At 41.0% G+C, this 16832-nt stretch overlaps 1 protein-coding gene across 8 annotated transcripts in view; it reads left to right on the top strand.

Moving 5' to 3' along the window:
- Positions 1–16832, top strand: part of SNTG2 (syntrophin gamma 2) — a 489442-nt gene that overhangs the window by 206253 nt on the left and 266357 nt on the right. For 7 of the 8 annotated variants that reach the window (XM_053286035.1, XM_053286042.1, XM_053286037.1 and 4 more), the window contains exons 5-6: positions 4856–4899; positions 5009–5050. The exons of the other annotated variant lie outside the window; for it this stretch is intronic. In XM_053286035.1, the coding sequence (XP_053142010.1) occupies positions 4856–4899; positions 5009–5050 (86 nt within the window). The remainder of the gene's footprint in view (positions 1–4855; positions 4900–5008; positions 5051–16832) is intronic. 8 annotated transcript variants of the gene reach the window in all.

Raw genomic sequence — 16832 nt, 5'->3', positions numbered from 1 at the left:
ATGTGGAACAGGTAGCATTTCAGAGAACACTACCCTGTGTTTCCTGGATTTCAGTTTGCTACCTAGCAGCCTAAATTTGACTTCCAGGACCTCCTGACTGCATTTCCCAACATCATTGGTGCTGATGTGCACCACGACAGCTGACTCTTCCCCAGTTTAGTACTCTTCCTCCTAAATTACTCTCTGTACATGTATAGTCATAATAGTACAGTTTTATCTCAAAGAGTGATAACTATGCTTTGGTAGTGTACAATTTATGAAGGTGACATTTGCCCTTGCTCCTAGGACATTCAGTAGTATTCATTTTGCTGTGAAAGACCCAGTTGTTTTGGAGCCTTATTAATGTTGTTTTTTATTCTTGCTCTTTCCCCAGTAATGAAAAACCATAATTTCATTCCCTAGTACATACTTTGGAATTTCAGACTCTCAGAAAAGATATTTCTGAATCCTTTTATTCCTCCTTTCACTTTTCTTAATATAGAAAATAAGAATAAAAGCACCATCACAGAGCAGTCTTTTTGTAGATGGAGCTAATCACAAACTCCTGTCAATCAAATTGTGTAGTATGTACTTGTTTTCTTCTGAAGAAAAGGAACAGCTCTTCAACACATGGTCACGTAAACCTTAAATAAGGAACATTTCAGTTTCTTCTCACATAACATGAAATGCATTATGCATCCTCACTTTGATGAGTTCCTGTTACAGATTAATTATCTTGCTTTTTTAAAGCAACATCAGAACCGCCACAGCAGCATATTTTGTCAAACAGATAACATTTCCTAAAAATTGAGTAAGTAGGTACTACTCTCAGATAGGATCTGAAATTTGAGTATTATTTATTATTTACATTACATTTATTACCTTTCTATACCACCCAAAACAAGGCTATTATACCTAGCCTTGAATACTACACATGCTTTCAAATTCATGCAGCATTGCTCAGGTGGCTTCACATGCTTATTTTCTGCCATCATGTGGGCAGACCCAATTGTGTGATTCCTTCTTACATGATTGGATAGAAAGGCAAGATGCATTAATCCCGCCCATGTGGTTTCTATAGCCACATGGTTACTACAGCAGCATGGATGAAACCACTAAGAAGCAACTTCCACTCCACTGGCAGTGCATTTGAATGGGGTAGTGGCCTTGCTGTGAGCCTCAAGACTCTCAAGATCCATTAAAAATATTTAGCATTCCATGCAGAGTAAGTAGTTCATCTCAGTCCACCTCTCTATTAACCAGTCAGCATGCTGAGTTTAATTTATTGTAAAAACCAACAAGGAGTGTAATCAAGGAAAAAAGGCAAGGGCGGGGGAGGTATCACATGAAATGGACTTAAATTAGAGCCCACAAGAGAGTTTTACTGAGAGAGGAAAAACTCTTGGGTGAATTTGGACAACCATTTGAGATGTTTATGTCTGATATAATTATTGTGTATTGAGTGGTGTTAATGATACTGCTCTTGGGGTATTGGCAAACCACCCCTGACTAACTTTGGGGCTTGTGTGGGGAAATAGCAACTCTAGAAAAAGCAGCTCATTGCAGAATACATTTGTGCAAAGCTTCGGTCTTGGAAATGACTTAGAGAGAGTTGAAGTCAAATGCAATCAGGTTTATTTAGGGTTTAGGCGTCCAAAAAGAAAATCTTGATTAGCAGCCAAATGTTGACCACACCTTTTTGCTGCAAAGGTTGAGATATGCGATAGACAAAAGAATACCTTTTGTCTTGTTCAGACTTCACTGGGTGTGCTCGACCAACACAATGAGGTGAATAGGTTGAGAAACCTGCGCATGATGGAGTGAAATGGGTGCATTAGAGCTCATCTTGTGTGGTCAGGAAGGACCTTGATAGGTGCTGGAATGTGTTAACAATTGTGCCTCCCATGCCTTAGCCAACCATTAACACTTCTTGGTAGAGAGATGAGCCTGTTACCTCTTATCTTATTCCTTCCTGTGAAGGTGATAAGTTTGAAAGCTAATCTGATGTGCTAATGTGGAGGGGAGTATTTGGAAGAATTAAGGATATTCTTCTAACAGTCATGAGTTAGACTTGACCTGGAGTTTCCTTTCCCCATGCTGCCAGACAAATGACATACCCTTGTGAGTTAGCCCATGTGAGCAAATGGTGAGACCCCAATCCCTTGTGTTCAGAGAGACAAAATGGAAACTACAAGCCTGTAGCTTCAAATCAGTTGTAGAGGCACTTCTGAGAGCCCCCAAACAGTCTATCTTGGTAACAGTGGTCACATGAACCTTATCATACCTCATAATATTAAGATGACACATTGCCATGTCAAAGCATACACCCGTGGGGTTTTTACCATGACTGTCACCTTCTCAAATATTTGAAGCTAGCTAAGGCAACGATATAAATAAGGATGTCTTGCATGTCTGAGCCATGATGGCATATGGTGTCGCAATTCAACTGTCAGCAGTACACATTGTCCTCATCCTGTTCTGTTGCAGAATTTGTTCTTCCTTATGAAGGATCCAAACATTTCTTACATGTTTTCCAAATCCATTCCTGAAAAGAACAATATGATTAATTTGTTTTCTACCTGTTTCCTGAAACATTTCTAAAAACAGATTTCTCTTTGTTCCCTCTTGCTGTGAGCACCTGGCTTTGAAACTGAAGGCGTTTTAAGCAACGCATGGACACATGTCAAAACTTAAAAACAGTATGACACAACACACATAGCACATAGCACAATGCAGTTGTATGGTTCTGAAGCTGATACGAAGTCTGGATTTTCAAAAGCAAAAATTGGCAGGGGGGAAAAAGAAAAAGAAACAGACTAGAGATTATTCATCCGTGCTGTAGAGTCCCTTGTGGGACCATATCAATTCAAAATGCATAATGGCATTTTGCTAACATATGGCTTCCACTTTAAACCTTGTCCCAGATGTCTTAGCATTCCACATATAGGTGGGCTTTGTGCTGGAGTTACTTTCAAATATTTTTCACATGCATTCTAGGAGTCTCCAGTTCCTTGGGTCATATGCCTGCCTACATACTGAGATTGATTCTTGCACTTGTGCCAGCACCACTGAATTTCCTACACTTAAACATATATGGCGAGACTTTTCTATACCAGAAGGGTTTTTATTCTGTAGCATGATGTTTCACACTGTCTTGTATTGTTTTATCACTTTTTATTTAACCGTTTAAGTGATTTTGTTGTTTTAATGCATCTTTTTATTTCTGTCAGTCTTTGTAGTTTCTGTCAAGCTTTGTAGTTTTTACTAAAAACAGGAGATAAATACTTGAAATAAATATGTTCTTCTCAGATGTTAATCTGAGCTCTTCCCTCACATGCACCTCTCCCACTCATTTATCTGGCTGGAGTGACAGAAGGAAGAAAGGAGTATTTCTTTTTTTTCCTTTTCCTTTCTCGCTTTCCCCTGACACTTGAAATGCTGCTTCTGTACTATCCCAGGGGCTCTGGAATATGTAGTTTGCACTTATTATGGACAGTTACATTTCTGAGGGTCCTGATGCCACAACAGTGGCACCACACTGTAAACTACTTTCAAGTCTATGAGCCTACCTGAGCCCTGCATTCAATCTTTTAAGCCCTGATGATCCCTGGTCTGCCTCTGGCACAAAATTGATTGGCTGGTACCAGAGATCTCAGCAGTGGCACCTTATCTCTGGCATTCCTTCCCTGGGGATAGCCATCAAGCCCCTTCCCTCTCTGCTTTTAAATGTGCAATGAAAATGCTCTTTTGGAAGGCTTTAGTTGCTGATTTTAACTGGTGTTTATTCAGAGTACTGTTTTTCTCTTTTTACTGTTTCTTATGATTCCTTGTTTTCATGGTTTTTATCTGATTGTTGTTTGCCACCCATCTACCTGGGAAGATTTGTCTTAAAAGGAGGAATACAAATATTGTAAATAAATGCAGGGAGACAGACAGACCTATTTCCTACCACTGTCACAATAGTAGCCTCTACCATAGCAGCTATTTAAGTAAGGAAATTTTGGGCCTCATGGAGGAGAAAGTTTATGGGCTCATGGGTGGGCTGGTAATTTCAAGGAGTCTCAACAAAAATGTATTTTTTCCAAGCATTTTCCAAAGCTGCTCATAAATGTTGACTCCAATCCAGCTCTGTCTGGGGGAGTTTGCCCATCACCACTCACTAGTAGGAAATTTGGTAGAGCACAGAGTTTACTAACTTAGCTTTTAACTATTCCCTTTCCAGCACATTCTGTGAAAAAAAAATGCATCTGAATTAAAAGTTAGGTGAAACAGAATAGTGCTATGATGTGAGACAAGCTTTTCAAACAAAGTATTAGAATAAGTAAATTATATGCATGAAATTATGCAGTTGAAAGGTGATGTTCCCATTAATTTCATGTTGAGGAAACTTTGCAAATTACTGCTTGAAATAATATATTATGTCCCCCTATGCAATGGAGTGGATTCAAAGTTCACACTAAATTGCTTTATTAAATTCCATGTGCAACCTCTTTGATTATAGCAGTCTCCACACATCGTTTGAGGAGGGAAGAACAAAGGAGGCAAAATCCTTATTTTACTTTCTTCCCAAAGCTAATGAAAAATATGAATCATACTTCCTCCATAATTTAATGAAATCCATCATTAGTGAGAAGCGACGTTTGTGTTCCATATTAAATAATCCTTTGTGACTGGAAAGTAGCTCTCTTAATTTCCTTAGAATTGGTACCAATCTATTTAGCTTTACTGGATGATTGCTATGCTGCTGGCATTTTTACAGGAGAGGCAGTTTCAGAAATGACTATCACAAGAGCAGTACTGAAAACAATTGCTGTAGCAAAATATGTCATCATTTTAAGTCTCTCAATTAATGTGCAATTCTTTTATAACTCTACAGCGGACCAAACAGGAATGTTATTTATAGGAGATGCAGTAATACAGGTAAGTTTATTCTATACATTTGATTCAAGTATGTCAGTAAATTTAAAATTTATATTAAAAACTGCCAATAACTTGGTATTTCAAATAAACGTTTGGTGACATTTTTTAGGTTAATGGCATCAATGTAGAAGGTGCTACCCATGAAGAAGTGGTAAGTTCTGTACCTTCCACATTTTATTTTCCAACTATATATGATATTATTGTTTCAGTGACCTTGGTGTCTCACTTTCATGGCACATTACAAAACCACTGGTTGGCATACTTCTTAAGTTCATACACTTACTGTGGCAATAATTCTGTTCACATGGTGGAAGCCCTCTCCTTTCCATCACACACTTTAAATAACATGGGAGGAAGGGGCTCTACATGGAGGCCAATTTATGCAGTTCTTCTTTCTCAAGAAAGAAGGGGAGAAGAAGCTTGTCACCTATAAAATAGTGTTAGTAAGAAACATCAACAGCACTGCTGTAAACAGAATTACTCATCTCATCTCACCTCATCTTGCTGTTTCTATTTTGCAAAATGATACTGGATCCAGATTCTAAGATTCCATTAAATCTGGATCCAAATTCTAAGAGGAGAGGAAAGTGAAGGAGAGGGGCAATAGAAGTCCCTGCTTCATCCATTGGCCTGACACTGGTATGTCTGTGCAATTGCATCTACACAGATACATAGTACACAGAAAAGGGAATTCTGAAGGGGCCCAAAGCTGGTCACAGCCATGTGGTCAATGGTAGATCATATATTTCAGAAAGCAATCTGAAATAGAAGTTTAAACTAGGAACCCACATCCATCTCATCTGTCACTCTCTTGAGTGTGCTTTATGTTTTCTTCCATCTTGTGATACTTTTAGCTAGTTGCACTATGTGCATTTAAAAATAAGTGGATTTACCATGTCCTTCTGGTGTTGTCAAACGTCTTGACTATCATTTTTGCCCAAACAACACCATGACATTTTAGGGCTTAATTGGGGGCAATGCAACTAATATTTCAAGTGTGGGAATCAAAATTCCCTCCGGATATGGAAGGCTGAATTGAGACCTGTTGAACACTGAGGTACAAAAAATATGTAGTCTTTAATTTGTTTTTTAAAAGTAAGTACAACTGCAAATAAATGAAAGCATCTGACACCCTTTTCTGGATAGCTGAACTCTTAAATCTCACCTCTGTCCTCTCCTTTTTCTCTCTATTATGCTTTTTCTGTTGTGGTTTCCAGCCATTGCTTGAGTATAAATTACTTGGGTCTTTCCCAGCCTGGAAAGCAGTGGGAGATAATTAAATGTAAGAAATAATGCAAATGCTTCATTATAAAGTAATCATCATGATTATTTATTCAAATCTTCAACATGTTGGGGGTGGGGAGAATGCTGAAAACTGGATGTGCTTGGAAATTTAGTTTTGTCCTTAATATTTTCCCCTTTCTACTAATCCTTTTGTGCTTTACTTAATATGATTTTGACTTCCTGGAGAAAAGATGTCTATTCTTGATAGCTTTGGCTCCTCAATTTTATTTTCCTTTTAAAAATTTGTTTTCCTCTTTCTCTTTTCATCCTTTTATTAATAAAGTGGTTAGAAACCTGCAATTTTTGGCAAGCAATGTGAACAAAAAGTTGTTACATCTTTCATTTGGGGTGGGGCTTCCTGATTTATTTTGCTGAGATATTTCTGTGAATCTTTTCATCTCTCTGTTGGCTAAAGGTGTCTAGACATGCTTTCTGGAGATTCTTTCTGGAGATCTGTGATTGCATCTCCCACTGTTCTTTAGAAGTGTCATAGCAGCTGCAGAAGACCTGAATCTAGTCAAGTATGTAGAGCTGGGGAATGGGGTTTAATACTTGCTCTGTTCCTTTTTCCCAATAAAATATTCTCTTGAGGTCAGTATTCGTTCTGTAGGGTGAAACATACTGAAACAAACATGCAGGTTTACACACACACACACACACACACACACACACACACACACCCATCTGTAGGGTCCTTTTGTGCTAAGAGCAGTAATATGCTCACCAGTGAAAGGATCCTAATGGGGGCAGGGGAACTGTGCTCAGGACACACCTAAAGAAGTCCATCTTCTGACTGCTGAGTGCTCTCATGCTGCCAGTATTGACTGGCAGTGTGAGGGCAATGTGTGTGTGCAGTGCTTGGTCCATAATGACTGGGGAGGGGGGTTGTAAAGCAACAGGTAAAGAACAAATTTTTCCTCGTCCTACAAAGGTCCCCTTGTGCAGGGTCTCCTTACTAACCAGGCCTCTCATTTTGCTGCCCAGCACATCTGCAAGATACCTACCCACAGTCCTAATATAGTGATTGTCTACTAGATAGGAGAGCTATAACTCTTTATTAGGAAACATCATCAATGAGGAACTGCTATCTTTTCCACTCATATTTGGATCACCACTAAGCTTACAGATCTAAAAATAATATAATTGCTACAGCTGTTCTATTATACACCATACACTTTGTTGTTGTCCATTATAATAGCATCATTCATAAATATTTATTTTCATGTTTTGAAATCTTATTTCCGTTATCAACATCCTTGAAGGAAACCTTTCTGGTTTCTCATCTGATATGTTTCTATTCTTATTTCAAGTGCATTCATTATTGTATCAGTATCCAAGGATATTGCAAAGGCTGTCATGATCTGAGATGTCCAAGCTGAGCCTTCAGGAGATTAAATATAATATTCCCGTATGCAGTCTTTCTAAATTTAAAATAAAATATGCACTGTTATACTGGGATTTCTGTTTGGTTTAATACTATCTAGCACTCCTGTAGTATCTGTACTACAGAAACCATTAATATTATTCTTGGGGAAAAGATTACATTGCATAACATCGCATTGTAAAAACGATTAAGGAAATCCAATAGAAGTATTATGCTACAAATCAGTTCACTCGAAATGGTAAGCACTTAATAACTTTTAAAAAGTCATACCCAATTCATGATAATTTGTGTCACATTATAAGAAGCTAAAATGGTTACAGCAGCTATTAGCAAGAATTTAATTTGAAACTTTATATGCAATGTACTTCCATTGCCCAAGTGACTTGAATGTTTTTTCTGACATGGGGCCTAAGTTAGCAATTACCATAAAGCTAATTTCCATTTTGTTAAACCACCTAGTGACAAGTGGGGAAGAGCCTGTTGTGCAGTAGGAAATCAGGTATCATGACCGTAGAGCTGGCAAATGGTGCTGTACTGATGTAGAAAAAAATCAGATGTAGAAATTGATGTAGAAAACAAATGCAGTTAACATAAGTAACTGAAGATTCCTGAACTGTGTAGTTTGCATGCATTGGTTCTAAAGTCCAAAACCACCAAGATGCAGAATAAGCAGTTTAGTACTATCCACATATTTTGGAAGGAGTGTGCCTAATCTTCTGCAAAAGGATGGCTATATAGACTGTTAGCGTAACATGGGCAATTCTGAGCCACCTGTGTCACTGTGAGAACCTAAGACACACATACCAATACATCCACGTTGCTTCACCTGCTGCACCACAAAGCTGTTCCAAAATTGATTTATATAGTAATATTTGTATAACCCTTTTCAACAACAAAAATCTCATTGCAATTCACATAGAAAAAATAACTTGGTTTCCTCTCCCAAAGGGACTCACAATCTCAATAGAAACACTGACTTGCATTGAAAATAATGCAAGTTGCATCACAGCATGTGATTGTGCAACAGTAAGTTGTGGCGAAACAGCTGTGTTGTTCAGCTACATGGACATGTGTTTTAGATGACTGCAGTGGCACAGTCAGTTCACACTATGCACATTGCACTGCCATGTCAGTCACTCTTACTGCATCTGAATTTTTTAAGCACCTCTTCAGGAAATTTATGCTCTAATGAGATCATTTGTTTCCTGTCTTCATCCAGTCTTCATCCACTTCTTTATATGCAGCAATATGGTTTATTTCAATATTTTTGTTAATAAGATCCTTACTTCTGCCATACTTCTTACTTTTATAATCAGTTGTCTTTTATAGCCTTGGGCCGAAATAAACCAATACATACATACATATTGGAGTTGCACCTAGTATTCACAACATTATACACCAACCGCTTCTTCTTTAGACATAGAATTTTACTTATCTAGGGAATTGCTTGAACAGTTAAAAAATCTGTTAAATCTTGCATCTGTTGTTTAAACTGCAAGCTTTGGTAAGTGTTAGTCAGTGATTTTCTGCTTGATGTCCGTGAGGGCCAGTTACAACCATATCTTTCTATCTATCTATCTATCTATTTATTTATTTTTAACATATTTGTATACCACCCAAAACTTACATCTCTGGGTGGTTTACAACAGAGACGTAATATATCTTCTCTGTTTAATTTGATCCCTCATTCATATCCCTATGATTATAGCAAGCCTACAACATTGCTACCAAACAGAGATCCTTAATTGCCTTTCCAAGCGCCTAGAGCTGTTCCCCTACTAACTGAGCAAAGAGGCACCTTTTAAAAGTGGTGATTCTCTTTACTGAGCAGGGGGAGAGCAACTGGCCCTATTCAGCCCCAGTGCAACGCCCTTCTAGTGGCTGTTGCTGGTGTCTGTCTTCTGCTTATTTTTTAGATTGTGAACCCTTTGGGGACAGGGGGCCATTTAATTTAATTTATTTATATCTATCTATGTAAACCACTTTGGGAACTTTTGTTGAAAAGCAGTATATAAATATTTGTCATATTTGTATTCGTCATATTACACACTGCCTAGAGATGTACATATCAGGCTGTATAAAATATGAAAAATGAATGAATAGCCTCCATAGTGATCTTATTTATTTACTTATTTAATCTCTCTGCAATTCTGATATCATTATTAGTATATAGAATATGTTGAAAACTTATAAGACTGTACAACATTCTTCTAATTAGACTTGAGTGTACACCAGTTTGTACACAGCTCCTGCTCTTATTGCTGCATAATATTAGAATCAGACTATGGTATATTGGACTTACATGATTAATGAATGCCTTAAGGAACACCTTGGCTTAGATCCAAAATGCTTCATGAAAAGCAGAATGCACTTTGTACATGCACAGAGGATGCACCAACTTTATATAACCCTGCCCCCATTGCACGTTGTTGTAAAGAGTTCCCCAATGCTCACGTGTCCATTTTCAAGGATGTACAGTGCTGCAAAAGGAAGGGGTGTGTGGAAGCCCTGATGAGGATGAGGAACTCTTTGCACAATTCTTTAGATCCAAAATTCTGAGTAGTTCATAATCTTAGAAGTATTTTCTCTTCCCATTCCTTTGCCATTCCAAACCAGAATTAATTGATGAATATGATAAACTAATAAATGAATAAGATAAATAAATTGCCACTTTTCCGTACAGGTGAACCGCACTATATGCGGTACCGCTATCCGCAGTTCCGCATATCCGTTGGTGTCTAATTGACAACAAATCTCAATCTGTGGATACAAAGAGTTAGAAATCACATATCTACAGTTTCTAGATGGCTGGAAATGACCTCAGAAATAATTTTCTGCCACCATTTTGTAACGAGGAGCCATTTTGTGGCTCATTTCTTTAAAAAAAAACAAAAAACACATACACACACACACACACACACACACACACACAATTTCCCCACAATTTTCCATGGAGAAATGGGGAATTGGGGCGGGGGGGCATTCCTGGACACCTGGATACCCACAGAGCACAGTGAAGGTAAAGTGTGCCATCAAGTCGATGTCGACACCTGGAGACCACAGAGCCCTATGGTTTTTCTTTGGTAGAATACAAGAGGAGTTTACCATCTGCGGGGTGGTTTTTGCCCTTTTTGCCAGCCCCCAGTAACCTAACTCCCCTAAACCCATTGGTTTCAATGCTCCGTTATCCTTGGTTCCATTATTCAGGTTTCCTCCATTTCATTGCTGTACTTAGTGCTAAACTGGATTATAGCAGAAGATCCATCTTTTTAAAGAAAGGTGTGGCCCAATCACACAGAATGGGTGGAGGTTTGATTCCCACATACCTTTTTTTGTGTGTGTGTGTGTGTGTGAGACTGAGTAGATCCGTGTTTAAACACAGGATCTGTTGCTGTCCAGATTGACCCTCACACAGAGGCTGATCTGAGGGCTGATTCACAATATTCACCCCAGGCTACCATGTAAATCAGGGGTGGACAAGCCTGGCCTTCCAGCTGTTGTTTAACTACAACTCCCATCCAAGGCCGTCCTTAGGGCAGGGTGACCACGGTGATCACCTTGGGCTTTGCGCTGGGACAGGCCCCACTCTGGAGCAGCCTGCCCTCCAAATTTACCTCCCCAGCTGATGACCTGTGGTTGCAGGAGCCATGCGCAGGCTTGCCTGCTATGGAAAGGCTCCTTGCATGCTGCTTCAACTCTCTCTCTCTCTCCCTGCCAACTCTCAGCTGTTCAGCAGGTGGGCAGGGCTTCCGGAGGCCTCTCTGCTGGTGCAGGCCTCAGGGGAGGAGCCAAGATGGTGACCAACTAACAGCTCCACAAACCATCTCCTGTCCAGAGGTTGACCTTACTCCCTCCAGGATAACCCCCACAGACAAATTATGCTGTCCAGAGGCAGGAAAAGGATTCATAACAGCCCCAGCAATGACACCAGGGAGCATAAATCAAACCATCCAGGAAAGCAGATGAGAATCAATGCCTATCTCAGTCCCCCAGAGACAGCTTGAACCGTGAGTAACTTGCCTCCCAAGAATAGATAGACAGCTCTGGATTCAGAGAACCCCTCCTCCCAGGACCGTACCATCAATAAGACAAAGGGAGACAAATGTCTGCTTTCCCAGCTTCATCTGAGGGCCCCCCCCCCAGGCCATTCCCCCCAACAGCACCCAAGAAGCCTTGCAGTCTACTCCACCCGTCAATTTGCACTCCTCCATCAAGTGATACAATTTCATATCTCTCCACCCTGCTTTTTCCCCACCCTCTCCCCCACTTGTAGAAAGATGGTATCTCCCAGAATGCTGCCTATGTTTGTGGAAGAGAGTCACTTACTGTCAGGTTCCAATGGGTGGAGACAGCAGCTTTGGCTTTGTGGAAGCTGCTGTTGCTGAGGTGGAGGTTGCGGAGGGGCAAAGAAAGCAGCATGAGTGGGAAAGAGCCACTGCTGAAAACTCTGAATGGTAAGAGGGTGACAGTGTGTGGGGGCTGATCCACAGATTCATGGGAGGTGGGAGAGATGCAGGACCTTGGGTGCAAAGAGGCATGAGATCCCAACCAACCTCTTCTAGTCAGAACAGGTCTCTAGCGAGAGCTGAAACTTCCCTGATCAAATCCCCCAAATAAGCTTAGAGAACTACCCTGACCCCATACTGGGAGATTGCCCCCTTTTGATGTGCTCAAGCATTCACAATGTGGTTTGAAGGGGGGGGGAGAAAGCAGCAAAGGAGAAGAAAGAGTGCAAGCAAGAAAACACAGGGTTAAACGGAACATGTGGAGTGGGGAGCTGTGCACATTCACTGATTGAGGGATTTCCACCATGCTAAACAAAGGAGTTTTCACAAGAGGAGGATCCATATAAACACTCACTTCACAGCTTTAAGCTTCTACAATAAATTAGATCTACTCAATCCAGTACATTATCAAATTGGGGTCCACAGATGTTGTTGGATTACAACTCCCACCTCCCACCAGCCTGAAGGCCATTGTAGCTGTGGATGATGGGAGTTGTAGGTCCAACAATTATTGGGGACCTAGTTTAACAATCTCTGGGTCAGATTTAATTTTTTATCCATTTCTGAATTCGGAGGCATGTGTTCTTTACTCATATCACTGGGCTGGGCACAGTAATCTTGGCTCCAATTCAAAAACTAGGCATACGCACTCCACATGTTTTAAACTGCAACCCCCACCTCTGAGCTTCAGGCTGTCATTCAAAAGGGGTTATTGCCTGTTTAAATAAGAAAGATCCACTTTTAATTTAAGAAAAAAAGGGAAATCTGAGCAGATATTTCATTCCATTTTTACTCCCAGACACTCTCCTGATCCCCAGATCCTCCTTTCACTGGTCCTTCATGGTTTCAGAGATAGAAGGGGGAGTGGGTAAAGAAATATGTGGTGATTCTCTTTATTTAGTAGGGAAAGAGCAACTGGCCCTATCCATCCCCAGAACAGCATCTCTGCAGTGGCTGTTGCCACTGTTGAAAAGTGTTATATAAATATACTGCGAGGGGCCCGTTTTAAAATCTTGTCCACGGGCCCACTCCAACCTTGGTACACCCCTGCTCCTCGTCCCCACAAGAGCTTGCTGCACTGAAGCCAGCATTAAATCCGGCTGCTTAATTGCCTTTAAAAGTCCCAGCCCAAGTAAGCTCTCAGAGCAAGGAAGCAGGGGGGCCTATCCCCACAGATGAGCCCATTGCATCCCCCACAACTACATTGCGGACTACATTCCACAACTACACTTCTTAAAGACACATATTTACTCTCAGCAGGAACTCTTATCCTGATACTAGGATGTATAAAAGAAATTGAAGTCAAGGTTGAGGGTCTCAGGCAAGCCCTTGATCTATTTACTGCACAAGGTACCTATGGGGTTAATAGCCCAGCAGAGCTAGATGTAGGGCACAGATGTAGGGCAGGGGGGAGGGCTCCAACTATTCAATTTGAAATGGATTGGACAAATTGTTGATTTTTAATAATTTTACCCTACTGCAGTAAAGCTGCCAGAAGAGTTCTCTCTATGCATAGAGTAGTGAACACCTAGTGAAAGAGGGTCTAAATGTAAACAGCTGAATAAACCATTTTTAAAATGTAGTTAGTTAGTTAGTTAGTTAGTTAGTTAGTAAACCCTAACTCAAACTTATCTTCTTTATATATAATTCACTAAGGCAAACCCCTGACTAATCCCATGTGTGGCAGCTCTCTTGAGAGTTTGGAGAGCTGTCGGATAGCCATGGGAGAGGCATCGGAAATGAAATGGTGGTTGCGACAAATGGCCAGCTGAAGAAAATGGCAGCCAGGTGACTGGCGGGCTGGCAAAAAAGCTGGCCGGCCAGAAAGTGGTGCAGGCGGACAGGTGAGAAGAAGCTGGTGGCTGGCCGGGCAGAAAATGATGGGCAGGCAGGAGAAGAAGCCAACCAGCCCACCAGCAAGTGGCACGGGCAGCCTGGCGGCTGAGAAGAAACTGGTGGCTGGGCTGCCAAAAAGCGTTGGGCAGGTGGGAGAAGAAGCCGGCGGCCAGCCAGAAAGCAGCGGGGGAGAGAGAAGAAGAAGCTGGCGGGTGGGTGAGCGGGGAGAAGAAGCCGGCAGCCAACCGGCCAGAAAGCAGCAGGGTGGGCAGGTGAGGGGGGGGGAGAAAGAAAAAGGCGGTCGGCGGACCAGCGAGGGAAGAAGGTGGCGGTAGGTGGGCGGGCCGGCTGGAGGCACAGATGCTCTGTGCCTGGCCCAGCTAGTTCATGAATAAAGTCTTCAGTTCTACTCCCATGTAATCTGTACTTTAAGGTTTGCAGCCTTACTTTATACCACTTGGTCACAACTCAGTGGCTGACATCCAGACTAACTGACCACTAGTTCGTTAATGTTAAACTGGTGCTCGCAGGGAGGGGTGATTTTCATTATTTTACCTTCACTCTGAAGCCCACTGTACCTGCCAAAAATATGGTCCTCAGGGTTGCAGAGTCCCCAGAGACATTTTTTGGGGAGGGATAGCAGGCTTCAGAACAAAGAGGTTATCAATAAACACTTTAATGTGATTTTATGGAATTTTATTGTATTAAGATTCGTAAAACGTCTTCGGGTATGAAAACCGATTGTAAAAGGTCCTGGGTTATGAAAGGCGGTATATAAATTTAACAATAACTAAATAAATGGAAATTGCTCCTCCTCCTAGCAACAGAGCAGCATTTGCAGCACAAATGCTGTGTTAGTCTGGATGTTCGCCAGTGGTATTAGCAGCTGGAAGAATTTTAGAGATTTTGATCAAGTCTTTGATCTGAAGAGCTCTTTCAAACATGAATACACACAGAGAGACAATTCAATGAGGCTGTTCTCGCAATCGCCCAAAAGCGGGCTAAGAGAGCCTAGCCCGCTTTGGGGCGATTGTGTGCTGCAACAGGAGCCACATGGCTCCTGGCAGCAAACCTCGCTAAGTACCCCTCCCCTTAGGTGAGGTTAATGGAGCGAGCGCTCCATTAACCTCATCTTTTTGCTCGTGTGTTGCTGTGGCATGCGGTGACACACGAGAAGACCCCCGACTGGGAGGCTGCAAGCAGTCTCCCGGGCTCGGGGGTCTCTCCAGGATGCCCCACACACTCACGCAAGGCATCCTGGAACTTCCAGGGGCCACACTGCTCCTGATCCCTGCAGCCCCCACCGACTCCATGATGGAGCGGGCAGTCGTGTGGGTGGCCAATCTGGCCACCCAGGGCTGCCTATTTATTGTCTGTGGGAGAGCCCCAAAGATCCAGAAGAAGCTCTTCTCACTGATCATGAGAAGAGCTTCAATATCTGTTACCATTATTTTGCCAATTGGTCTGTGGATGATACTGAATACAGTATTGACATTTATTTTGATTGTGTTAAAATTTTCTCACTGCAAATTGAGATTGAATCTCTGACTGAAATTTGAAGGATATTGGGGAGCAATATGTCAAATGAAATGGGGGGCCACCCACTGTGTTTTCATGCTAGATCTGTCCGAAGGTTTGACCCTGATCCTATCAATTATTATGTTTTATAGTTCTCCTGTTGCATGTGAACATCAAGGTTGTTTCCATATAGCAGGTTTTTCTTTGCATTTATATTCAGGGCAGATGGATGGAATTTTCAATAGTTTGGCTATGTGGTTTCAGTTTATGTATACTTGGTTGACAGAGAAGAATGCTGTTCTGTATACTAAACAGGACCAAAAAAATAATGTCAAATGCCCATTCAGAGATTGTTTAAATATGGAGGTTCTAGGAGAGAAGTTGGACAGTGATAGATCATATATTTTCAGCCAAATTGCTTCTTTGTATGCTAGTTTTGCAAGCTGACTTCAGAAAACGAAAAAGCTCAGAGTGAATTGGGATGTTTGTGGATGTTCTTAGATTGAAAGTGACATTTTATCATGGGGTTACTTTACTGAGTTTTATATCTTAACCGTCTGGTAGGTTTTGCCATTTAAACAAACAGTTGTTTCATCCCCTGAGGGATGAATTGTGATGTGAACAAAAGCATTTTAGGTGAAGTTGTCAACTGTACATCAAAATCTTGTATGCAGAGCAAGTCTAGAACACAAAGGGGAAAGTGTGAACTTCTACAGAATAAACAAGCACTGCTCCCCAGACCAAATCAGTGGATACTCAATAGAGATCTTTGCTTTAGGCAAAAAGAAGGGAAGTAGGCAAGAGTTTGGTCTTTGTTTGCTGTAAATCATCAGAGCCTATAAAATGATTAGTGCTGAAGAAATGATCATTTTGTTCCAAATTACACCGACCAATAACTCTTTACATAACATAATAATTCTTATAGACTATATAGACCCCAAAAGTGGTGCTTCAGGCTTTTTAGATTAATAAGTGCATCTGAATATTGTAATGACAATGAACTATCTTTCAGTCTTAATGCAATGTGTTTTAATTCTTCATATGTTTGATAATAAATCTGAAACAGTAAAGAAAGAAAATGTATACAGGTGGTCCTCATTATCCATGGTTTCTTTATTCACAGATTCACATATCCACTGTTCAAAAATTGTGACCAACCTTGCCATTCACATTGCATGTTTCACGTATCCGTGGGTTAAAAAAAAAATTGTGATTCCATGACCTCATCAATTGCAACTGCTGTCTCACGTATCTGCGGTTTGAAAGTGATATCTGACCTCGCCATACATGGTTGTGTATCTCATGTATCTGCAGTTTTCTCCTATATGGCCATGTTCTTTCTGCATGTGCTCTGTGGGTTGAGAGAGGAGCCTGAAGGATGTTGGAGGATTGTTGAGGTGGTGGTT

This window comes from Hemicordylus capensis, chromosome 1 (assembly GCF_027244095.1).
Source record: "Hemicordylus capensis ecotype Gifberg chromosome 1, rHemCap1.1.pri, whole genome shotgun sequence".
Taxonomy (NCBI): Eukaryota; Metazoa; Chordata; class Lepidosauria; order Squamata; family Cordylidae; genus Hemicordylus; species Hemicordylus capensis.
The sequence above is the reverse complement of the archived record's forward strand: the minus strand, read 5'-3'. Positions and strand labels throughout refer to the sequence as shown.